This window comes from Dinoponera quadriceps, unplaced genomic scaffold, assembly GCF_001313825.1.
Source record: "Dinoponera quadriceps isolate SergipeBrazil2010 unplaced genomic scaffold, ASM131382v1 scaffold823, whole genome shotgun sequence".
NCBI lineage: Eukaryota > Metazoa > Arthropoda > Insecta > Hymenoptera > Formicidae > Dinoponera > Dinoponera quadriceps.
Window position 1 is genome coordinate 83,271 of NW_014555144.1, and position 11,955 is coordinate 95,225.

The following is an 11,955-nucleotide window of genomic DNA, read 5'->3' on the forward strand; positions in this document are numbered from 1 at the left end:
TGGCTACAAGCAAAAGCTATCGGCCAGCGATGCTTGTTTCCGTGTTGGATTGCTTGCTGGGTGGAAATACCGCGTTCTTGTTTGAGGTGACAAGATTTTTACTCAAACAAATAATCTCCCGTACATGTTGTTTCTATACGAAACAAATTTTCGTCAAATAAATAGAAATGTTAAATCCAAAGAAATCCTTTTCTCCGTGTGCTGGAGTGCATTGAAACGGACAGAGTCGCTACATATTTTTATTTAACAAATCGTACGCTCATATTGTGTACAGCTTATGCAAACGGAAACGACGTGCGGACGTACTTATTGTCGACCGAACGACGAGACGAGAGAGACACACACACACACTCTCTCTTTCTCTCTCTCTCTCTTTCTCTCGGTCACCACGACGCATATACGACGCGTAGAAAAATAAATGCCGAGGTCTCCCTCGAAATGCACGACGAGGAGCTTGACTTACGCTGACTGGCTCTTCTTCTAACATCGCTCTCACGATAATAACGCAAATAAATAAGTCGGTAGAGGCTTTATACAAGCGCGCCGCACGAGCGATCTCTCGATCGCGTCTCAGACCGGCGATCTCGCCGCGAAATCGCAGAAATCAAAAGCGCTCGCGCGCCGTTTCGCGCGTGATATATAAATATCCACGACGGACGAAGAAAGCGAGAAGCTGCTCGGCGCGTTGAGCCGACGATTCTTTGAAATTTATCGCACCATCCGGACGCGAGTCATCGGGAACGTTGGGCGAATCTTGTTTTTACATTTGTCGCCTCCTCCGCGAGGAGGTCCCTCCTCTCACCGAGCACGGTGGTCTGAGATTGATATCCCTTAGCCGGAAGCCATTCCTTTCAAGTTTCACCCCCGAGTTGACGCGTAAACGCAGCTTTTTACGATGTCCTACAGACAAATAATTGTAAATTGTTATCATTTATTATTCCCTCATCGCTCGTCGATGAATGTGATGCTGAAAATATCGCTTATTCAAAGGTGTAACTTTTTAGTCGCGTTTGTCACCCTGTCGAAATTCTGCTACATATTATGTTATTTTAAAAGGTGATGAAAGCAGCATTATGTATATTTAATATGTTAAAAATACATGCCGCGAGGTAAACAATTTCAGATTTTACGCTGTGTTCATCTTATTTCCGAAGCGAGATAATAATAACGAGATTTTTGGTCAAAACAAACGTAACCCTTACGGATGGAAAAATGTTTCCTTGCCAATGTTGCCTGGAAAAGTTTTGATAGTTTCAGAAATTTTCTTAAAAAAAAATGTACTACAGTTGTGTAGTAATCGTCAACGTTTTACACTATCAAGGTCCGTTATATTCGTTTTGCCCCTTTCTGCATCTCTTGAAAATAACTGGCCTCTTAAAACCATATAAGGCGTCCTCTCGGACGTCTGCATGAGATTTGGAGAGGATCAGAAGATAAAAATACTCGGCTGAATGATACGAAGTCCCTCCCAAAATGATGTGAATCATTCTTCCTATTCGGGAATATCGCAAAAGAAGAAATGCCCTTTGGAAGAAGCTATTCATAAGATGTTAGATTAGAAGTTAATTTGCATTTATTTTGCATTAATTTGTATTTATTTGAAAAAAATTCGAGATAAATGTTGAATCACGTGCACAAATAGTTAGTAATTAGTTTTCCCCTTTATAGACATTTTCTATGAAAAGTCATTTTTACCAGGATGAAAAATTTTGGCCGGAAATTTTAACTTTCAGACCACCGTGGAGGATTAAAACGATCAACGACTGGTTAAACGGCTATTACAGTCGCGAAGATTACGCCTTTGCTTCGGATATGAAGTAACGGCGCGCGGGCTTACCGTCCTATTCGCGTTGTAATTCACGGAATCCACGAGGAATTCTCTCTCTCTCTCTCTCTCTCTCTTACTCGAATATCTCCTTGCTCCGATGCTCGCACAGAATTCTGAACACGCGTAAGTATTCCCCCTTCAGACTCATCCCAAGACTCGAACGACAACTTCCTGTAGGTTCCCCCGTAATTTTTGCATGCCGCTATTCATTTAAATTCCTTCATTATCAAAATATTCGAATAAGCACCTTTCCCTTCTCAACCCGCGATGAGTTCATGAGTGACTGTTCTTCAGGGACAGCGTGATAATCGCCACGATTCGCCACGATCGTCTTTCGGCATCGCCGAAATTGTATCCCGCATTGTTCGTGTGAAAATTCGCGATACGTTCGCGACGAGCAACAAACTTGTCCAGGTTCGACGATGTGAAGTTGCTTAACACTTTCGACAATGACGACACACACACACACATATACACTGTCACGTTGTGGACACAAGCGTGGGACATAATACCATCTTTGACCGCACCGTACTTGACAATATTCGACGGTACTTGACAGTACTTGATAGTATTGGACAATATCTGACAGTATTTGACAGTACTTGACAATAACTCATAGTATCTGACAGTACTTGACAATACTTGACGGTACCTGTCAGTACTTGACAATACCTAACAGTACTTGTCAGTATTTGACAGTACTTGACAGTATATCTGAGAATAATTGACAGTACCTGACAGTACTTGAAAGTACCTGACAGTACTGGACAGTACTCGACAGTGAGTCGAGTGTCATGATCCTCACGGCTGAGAGTCAGTCAGGATTCGGAATCGCGCGTTGAGTATGTCCAGTCTCGGAGCCGGCGACGTCTAATTCGAGAGACGACGTTCCCTCGTCGAGAGCGGATGTCAGGTGACGAGGTCAAAGTTCAGCTCGCCCATGTATCGGGCGAGCTCGGATCCGGTGAACTCGGTCTCGTCGAGGTCCTGCAGGCTGGAGTTGCTGATCGTGTTGGCGCTCTCGATGCTCGGGTGACTGCGGAACCGAGGCGACATCGCCGGCGCTACGTTCGGGCTGGTTGCCGGCAACTTCCGATGATGCGCGAAGAATCCTTTCGCACCGAAGCCGAGCCTCTCGGTGAGGATCCCTGCTGGAAATGCGACAGTGCTGAGAATATCACCAGATAATAACACCGTGAGCGGGAGTGTTGCTGATTCTTTCTACCAGTTTCTAAATAATTGTCTGATCGATCGTCTAATTCCGCGTCTCCGCGAAGTTTCTCATCTTCGGAGCCAATTATCGACGATCCGGCGAACTTTTGCGAAATATCATGGTAATAATAATGTAAATAAATAATGATATGCGAGATCATCAATTTCTTGCTTTTCGAGTTAGCGCCGCGTCCTTCGCGGACGCGTTGCCGAAATCTCGTGAACATTTCGTGAAATGCTAAATTTGGCAATATAACAAAAAAAATCTCTATTCTTCGGCAAATTCTCTATACTGACGGCGCACGTGGGAAGCGCTTGCTTCCCGGCGGAACGATAAAATTGAGAGCATACGTTCCCCACGGATGAGATCTCCCGCTTCTCATTCCGACGAATTCGCTCGTGAACTTCCTCAGGACCAGGCGTCAATGTCTCCCCTAATCGCGCGTACGACATTACACACGCGCAACTTGCTCCCCCCTCACTCCCGCTTCATCTTCTCATTCTCGTCTCCGCGGATCAATCTCCCAAGTTTCACACGAGAGAGCGAGAGCGTCCCGACATCTCGACAGCTCTTCTAGTAGTATGTAGCACCCTAATTCGGTAAATCGCATCCGAGGCCGCACACCGTACTTACTTCTCCACACTTCGTACTCGAGATAACATTTCGAGAGTGAGTAAACACGAGTACGTGCGGAGAGAGAAAGAGAGCGGGAAACGCGCCAAGACACCCGTCCCTTGTCTCGTCCTGAGGAGCCGTCAATTAATTAGGTAAATACGAAAACGTGCGAAAGAGAAAGAGAAGGAGAGAGAGAGAGAGAGAGAGCTGGCGCCGTTGGCGTCACCGACGATACGAAGCCGTCGGAGACGGTCGTAACAGCTCGTGTAGACCGATTGGGGTCGCCGGAACGCAAACAGACGTTACCTAAAGTAACAGCTTTCGGGGAACGGTGTATCTTCAGCAGGCACTCGTTCGCCCCGACGTTGTTGGTGGCCTCGTTCAGTTTGCTTATCGATGTCATCATGGTGAGCTGACTACTGTCGGAGCCCCTGGACATGCTTCTGGCGCATTCCCGGTAGCCGCCGATCTCCCTGTTCGCCGGCTGGTGGACGGCCCGGGTCTCACCGGCGCGCGACGCCAGGCCATTCAGCTCGCAGGAGTTGGCGTTCGCCGGTGCGCCGAAATGCGACGAGCGTTGCTGCTCGTCGCTCACGGATATCGAGGGCGACGGCTGGATATCGTCAATGCGGTACTTCAGGGAACGCTGGCACCTCGACAGGCTGCTGTAAGTCGGCCGCCGGGGGCTGCTCCTCTGCGACGAGCATTTCCGCACGCAGCGCTTCGGCAGCATCGACTGTGTGCGAGAGAGAGGGCGAAAGGGTGAGGAAGGAGCGAAGGAGAGAGAGAGAGAGAGAGAGAGAGAATCGTCGGGAGAACGGATTCGCGAGAGGACGCCCGCACGACGCCGTTCCCGAGTTGTCGAGATTCCAGGCAGCGAGCGATTATGTATAATTATGTGTAATTATATATGTATATATATATATATATATATGATTTTATGTAATTATAGACAATTATATAAAATCTATATATAGAGGGGAAGGTGCTGTGTATACCTTGGACCCATGTCGACTTGGTTGGTCATGTGGGCCCATGGCGTTAGACATGATATTGTAGAGGAGCGGGTTGACGGTGATGGACAGATAGCAGAACACCCCCGACAGGTATGTGAGTTTGGTGTATACGATCACCAAGGTGTCCTCCGGCTCGCCATAGATAAGAATTCTGGCGGTAAACACAATGGATTATTATTAGGTTGGTGCATATGAAATGTCGGATTCTTAAGTGATTATATAAAACTGTATATCTTTCTTCAAAAGCTGTTTATTCAATCAAAGTATGCTCCATTCGCTTCAATACACTTCTCCCAACGAGATTTTAAAGCGTAGATGCCTGTCTTAAAAAAATTTTGGTCTTTAGAATTAATAAACTCTGATATCGAGTTTTTTAGACTGTCTTCATTTTCATGGTGTTTGCCTCTTAAAAACAGCTCTAAATGCTTGAAAAAATGAAAATCGGTCGGCGAGAGATCCGGTGAATATGGTGGATGCTGCAAAACTTCATATTCCAGTTCGTTCAGTTTCGCAATTGTTTTGTGCGATGTGTGCGGCCGAGCGTTGTCATGGAGCAGTAGCGGGCCATGCCGATTCACAAGCGATGGGAGTACAATTTGGTGTCTCAATATCGTTGTATGGTCAACTTTCATCCTGATAGCAAGTTCCCTCGTGGATACGGCTGGATCCGCTTCCACTAGAGCCTTCAGGTCATCATTATTCACAGACGTTTTGGGTCTTCCGCGCGGCTCATTTTGCAGTGAAAAATCGCCAGTCCGAAATTTTTCGAACCAACGCTGCACTTTCCGATTGTTAACCGTATTCTCCCCAAACGCTTGGTTTATGTTGCGTGCAGCTTTTGCAGCACTATTACCAAGTTTGTACTCATATAAGAAAATGACGCGAATGTCGGCAGAATTCATATCGGTAATAAACTCAAAAGAAATAAAAAAGGGAAGACCTTCGAGAAAACCTATTTTGTTGAAATGAGTCTCTGGCAATGGACAATACGAGTATGAATGAGGTTATGCCAAATACAAAAGTATAACGAAAACAGGGAGGAAAACGTCCGCATGTAAAGAGAATGCGACATTTCATACGCACCAACCTAATACATTAACGAAACGAGAACTCGCGAGATAAAGAGCCGAAATCGACGTAGGTCCAAGGTATAAGGCAGGTCCGCAACCTATTTCTGTTTACTTCCCCTGATATAAAAATAATATATATAATTATGTGAAGTAAAATTTTATACAATTATATATAATTATATGAAATTATACAATTGAATATAATTATATGAAATTTCATCATTTAATAGTATAATATAATTTGGTTTTAAAAACAGCATTTTTTGGTTATCAGAATTAAATTTGACTAATGAAAACAAGGAATTCTCTCCACCGAAACGCGTTTGATTTACTTCAGGTAAATTGAACCAAACTTTGTTTTTGCGTATGTAAATTGTGTAAAATGCATTAAAACTAATATAAATTGTAGTATAAATAATAATAAATACGAATATATAGGTATATTGGAAGAAACATATTTCGAAGATATAATATGAATATATGATGTAAAACTTTTTATAATATAAAGATCTAATAAAAAATATGAATTATATATATTATATATTAATTTGCAAAAGTTCATCGGATCGCCGATGACTTCATTGGCTCAAACCTTTTTGCAGATGCGGAATCAGGTAATTACCTAAAAGCCTGATAGAAATTAATAGATAACGAGATACTGGAAACTTCTTGATGAAATATTTCATGTGTCGCTACTATCGATAAAAGATTTGATAAGAGATTTGATAAAAGATTTGATAAGAGAAGTATGGCTAAAAATTCGACACACTTAAATTATACCAATTACATTATATTACATTATTTATCATACTTCTTGCAATTATATATGTTCAATTATATTTTTAATCGTGTTACATGTAACCTTACTTTATATTTACTTCAGATCACGTTTCATTCATACACCCACTTTATATTTACTTTAACTGTCTACTTTGATCACTACCAGAGGCGCGTCTCGGATTTTCATGCGAGAGCATAATTGCTCGATCGGCAAATCGGCTTACAGAGATCAAAGATTAATCAATTAAATCCCGTGTTACCGTTCCGAGAGAGTCTGAGAGAGAACTCACCTTAAAGGCTTCCCTGAACTTATTAGACATGATATTGTAGAGGAGCGGGTTGACTGTGGTGGATAGATAGTACAACACCCCCGACACGTATGTGATCGTGGTGTATACGGTCACCAAGGCGTCCTCCGGCGGCTCATTGTTGTTCTGAGCGTATACGGCCAGCAGCCTCTGGGCGTGAAAAGGCGCCCAGCAGATGAAGAAGGCCACCACCACTGCGACTGTATGAATGAGAACGGGATTCAGTTAGGTCGAAGCCAAAGGTCGGTCGGCCGGTCGGTCGTGGGCAAAGAGAGAGAGAGAAAGAGAGAGCAAAGTGAAACGAATTTACCTTGCTCTCTGATTAACCGCCGCGCAAGATAAAGAGTGCGAAATAAATCGTGCCAAATAGAATAAGTAAATCGCTCGAAATGAAACTTGGTGTCTTAATTGGGATTTATTTACGCTTCTCAATTTGTAGAGAGCGAGAGAGAGAGAGAGAGAGAGAAAGCGTAATGCCGGACATTCTCGTTAAGTGGAAAGCTGGAGAGCGCAGGAGGTACTTCCGTGAGTTTTCGCTGATGATTTTAATTATGAGAGATTCCTCGTGAACGAGACGCTACCACACGATGGAAGCTTTTAATCCGAGCATCGGGAACGGGAAAAAGTTCGGGAACTCGCGCCGATGAGTCTCTATGAAGCTTCGGCCAACGTCTCGCGTGCGACGCCCCTCGCAATTGTCCAGCCGGTAAAAAATTCAAATTGGATCACCGCGAGAGAAGGAACGGATAATGACGACCGTGGTTCGTAGATTCGTCGGGGAAATTCAATTCCCAATCGGATGCCGCGGCATTTCTCGAGACGTTCCACCAACCGGCGTTATTAGTATCAATTCCGAGACCCGATAGATCGCGTTCTACGCTTACCGTGTCACGGATTATCGTTGATTGTGTACAAAAGCTCGACTGATAATTGAATCGTCGAAGATCGGAGCAAGTAATTCGAGATGGGTTATTATTCGCCATCGTTTTATCGTTCTGTCGGCCCTTCGTTCGCAGTGAAATCGATCTTTCTCGACGCGATTAATTATGCGTTGTATGCGTCTCAATTGAATTAAATCGGAAATATATGCCGCGTAAATGTAGCTGTAGATACATCGACCTTTCGCTCCTCGTTTTATCGGTTCCCCGTGGGACTAATCCTTTTAGATGCGATTAAAATTATGCGCTGTACGGCTTAATTGAATTATTAAAAATACGTTAGACATAATTCGAGATACGCCGCCGTTTGCTTGATTTTATCGGCTCCTCTATTGACCGCGAAACCAGTCTTTTCGGATTAACAAGTTCGCGCTGCGAGCTCCGTCCCGATCTTCGAGTGCGCATTGAGACAAATCGTCGCCGACACGACGTCGTAAATTCATCACAGGGGGCCGTTTGCCTTCATTTGGCTGCTGCTCTGGCAGGTGTCTCCTCGTCCCGCGACTTCACTGGTGCCCATCGAGAAAATGAACTTTTATTACGTCTCTGCTCGTTGTGTTTCCGCATCCCTGACTCTGTCGGAGCGCTGTGTACTGTCGGCTTTTTCGGGGAAGGGGAGAGACCCGTGTATGGGAGATTCGAGATTTCGTTCGGAGAGATCTTCGTGATACATGTCAGGTAGAAGGACGTGAGAGGGAGAGATATACCACCGTCTCATTCGTTCGGAATATTCGGCGGAATTCAGGGGGGGATTTTATCCCGCAACAGCGGGCTGATGAAGGATTCGTGCGCGTTTATCTCGCGCCAAAGCCCATGGGATATCGAGAATTTCTCGACTATCGGAAGATATATTCTTATAAATAAGCGCGCGTCTCGCCGAACGCGAGTGACACGTGAGAAGAGAGAGAAAGAGAGAGAGAGAGAGAGAGGAACCACGTTAATTCGCGTTTAAGGAGCGTTTTCTTTCTCCGGCTTCTTTTACCATCAGGGACATAAATAACATAAATGTTAAACGAGGTAAGAATTTACGAGTCGTCGGGAAGCCGGAGAAGCTTGATTCCCGTGGGTAGTCAGAGAGAGGCTCTCCCACGCGTTCTCATTTCCCCGTGAGACGTGGACCGGCCTCGCGGGCAGAGTTTCGGGCAGATTTTCTCACGTTGCCGGCCCGACTCGCGTACGTACCGCGAATAAATTCCAGGTAATTGTTGTTCTCTCCGCCGCGGATGGGAAAGGGAGACGACGGGGAAGAAGATGGCGGAGGAGGGGCTCGGTATAACGCACGCTTAAAAATCTCCGAGGAGCTATCAGCGCGACCGAGAGCTCGGGGAAAGGTCGCGCGACCCGAGGATTCTGGATCCAGCCGAGGCGAGGTTAAAATTCTCCGCCGGAGGTGGAGAAATGAACGGGGGACTCGCTGTGAGATAACGGCCGTATGAATGGCCGGTGCAACGACACGGCGCTGGGGAAATGTTCGACTAAATGACGTGAAAGCCTCCTAAAAATTATGTCAATCCCTTTTCTATTCAAGGATACCGCGAAAGAAGAAATGACGCATCATTTGGGAGAAGCTATTTTTAAGAAAATAGGGTTATTTCGTATTTATTTGGAAAAAAAAAAAATTAGATAAATCGTCGAATCATTTACAAGTAATTACCTTTCCTCTTTAAAGACGCTTTCTGTATATAAAGCGTCGTTTTTATCGAGATTTTAGAATTCTGGCCACAAATTTTTACTCTCAGATCACCGTGCAGTGGAGAGAACACGCTCGAAGTATCGCGATTACGTATTCGTCGAGTCGGTCAAAAGTTCAGTTCGACTTTCGTGGCAAGTTTGACTCGATCGTATTCAACGGAAGCGAATTGCACGTCAGTCGGATAACCGTCATTCTCGGCAATCCTTCGCCGATATTCCGACAGAGAAACGTTGTAGCAGTTGTTGTCAGCACTGCTCTCCGCGTTACCGTATTCCTTCTTCTCCTGAGTTGAAATTTCGATTCTGCAGACCAATAAAAACACACTTTAACGATATATTGATGCTTATTAGTTTCTTTCGAACTTTGAATTCTACAAATTAAATTTTATTGCTTGAACAACTTATTTCGACTCTAAAACAGGGGAAGCATAATATTAAGACATCTTCAAGACCGAAGTAGTAGTAAATTAGGATCAAAGTAGAATCGAATCAAAGCCAAGGTAGGAGTAAAGTTCAGCTTCGGGTCGTTCCTCACTCCGAAGAGGTGAACTGAAATATTCACGAAACGTCGGGAACAAATCCACAAGGGATGCGGCGCTAATTTAAGTTTAGGACGCGGAATGCAATTTAAGTATTTTTCCACATCCCGCGAAAACTTAAATTATCGGAAGTAAATTAGACTGTTTATTATGATAGTCGATTAGGTGATTTGTTGGAAAATATAGGTTAAGTCTGATTCAAGTATTCCGATATATACCGGACACTACCGAAGGAATCGCGACTTCGAACAAATATGCGCTTCACTAACGGACTCGGTCGGCACGTGTTTACGCCTTGACCGCCAAACAAAGACCCTTTGTATTATTTTACGTATTATTATACGTGATACCCACGTATGTAATACACTATTTATCGTGAGGTCGAACCGAACTTTCCGACTGACACGATATAAATGTATTATCAGGATTCTCCGAGTCTACGTGTCAAGGACTTGTTACATCTACTGATTGTTCGAAGAAGCGGGGAAACGACGCGTCGAGTAATTTGTCATTGTGACAGGTTCGCCTTAATGTCCAGAAACCGAGTTTACTGACGGGGAAAAGACACTTTTGCACCGAAATACGAGATACAAGCCACAAATCCGATTATTATCAAAATTCGGAGACAAGAAGAATACATGCTGTAAAAAAAAAATATATATATATATATATATACGAGGGTTGATCCAGAAATAAGGTTCCCATCAATTTTACAAATAGACAACATTGTTTATTCTCATAGAAATTTATATCGTTGGAAAGATGAAACTTTGCTCTATTTTTCTTCATAATCGCCATCTTTTTCTACGCATTTTTGTAGACGGTGCTCCAATTTCTGTATCCCAATGTCGTAGAACTTCGCCGCCAACCCGTTGAGGAAGCGTTTCACCTCTTCATCGTCGCTCCGGAAACGTTGGCCACCCAAGTGTTCACATTATCACTTGTTCCCCAAGTTAAAGGAACACTTGGGTGGCCAACGCTTCCGGAGCGACGATGAAGTCAAAGAAAAATAGAGCAAAGTTTCATCTTTCCAACGATATAAATTTCTATGAGAATAAACAATGTTGTCTATTTGTAAAATTGATGGGAACCTTATTTCTGGATCAACCTTCGTATATATATATATATACATAACGCTCCCTTTCAAACTATTAAAACAATATAATAAGTAACGCGACACTTTTTTTCGACAGATGCGATTGAAGGTTGCCGTTGGGCGGAGCGATATTTTTTGGCACGTATTTAAAATATCAACAACTTAATAAACATCGCGCGGTTGAAGTGTCGATAAGTCTCGCGGGTATATCCGAGTGTATCGCCGCGCGCATCGAGCCGAGTCTTATCCTGCGGATATCGCGGCTTATCCGAGAAGTGTGTTTAAAGTCTCGACGGGGAAGGCCGTGGGATCGTCTCGTGGCAAATTACGCTTCGCGCGCGCGGACGGAATGATAAACACGGCGGCGTTTCGATCGCGAACAATTGCGAAAAATAAGAGGAGAAACGTTATCGCCGTCGCCGATTGCTTCGGCCCACCGCGGAGTCGCAGAACTTGGTAAGAGGATTGCGGGAATGATGTGTGAAAAAAGGGGTAACCGCTGCGCCCGGCGCCTTCATTCGCGCCGTCCTTGGGGGACGATATTAAAGGATAACAGATGTGACGGATGCGGCAGAAGCAGGGGCGAGGGAGGGGTCGAAGGGGCACGCGCGCGAGACTTCGAGAAGTTTCGAGATCGATTCTCTCACGCAAATGCCCGGCCGCGATAATGGAAAAACTTGGCGGGCTTGTAAGCAAACGTTTGCGCACTCTGGCCGATACTCGTGGCGACGCTATCCACGTCGACGTTATCCACGCAACGTTGCTATGAGCGGGACGGACGCAATCTTGCCGGTTAGCGGCGGGCAACTTTCGCGTTTTGACATTTTGAAATTTACCCTGGCGCTAACGAGAGGGAGGGG

General features: G+C 44.7%; 1 protein-coding gene across 8 annotated transcripts in view; it reads right to left on the bottom strand.

Annotated features, from left to right (window-relative positions):
• Positions 1-11,955, bottom strand: part of LOC106743066 (neuromedin-U receptor 2-like) — a 40,701-nt gene continuing 28,746 nt past the window's right edge. For 5 of the 8 annotated variants that reach the window (XM_014616567.1, XM_014616570.1, XM_014616572.1 and 2 more), the window contains 3 exons: positions 6,813-7,030; positions 3,963-4,392; positions 1-2,979 (listed from right to left, as the gene is read on the bottom strand). In XM_014616567.1, the coding sequence (XP_014472053.1) occupies positions 2,738-2,979; positions 3,963-4,392; positions 6,813-7,030 (890 nt within the window). In that variant the 3' untranslated portion in view covers positions 1-2,737. The remainder of the gene's footprint in view (positions 2,980-3,962; positions 4,393-6,812; positions 7,031-11,955) is intronic. The other 3 variants (XR_001374313.1, XR_001374312.1, XM_014616573.1) reach the window with 3 other exon arrangements.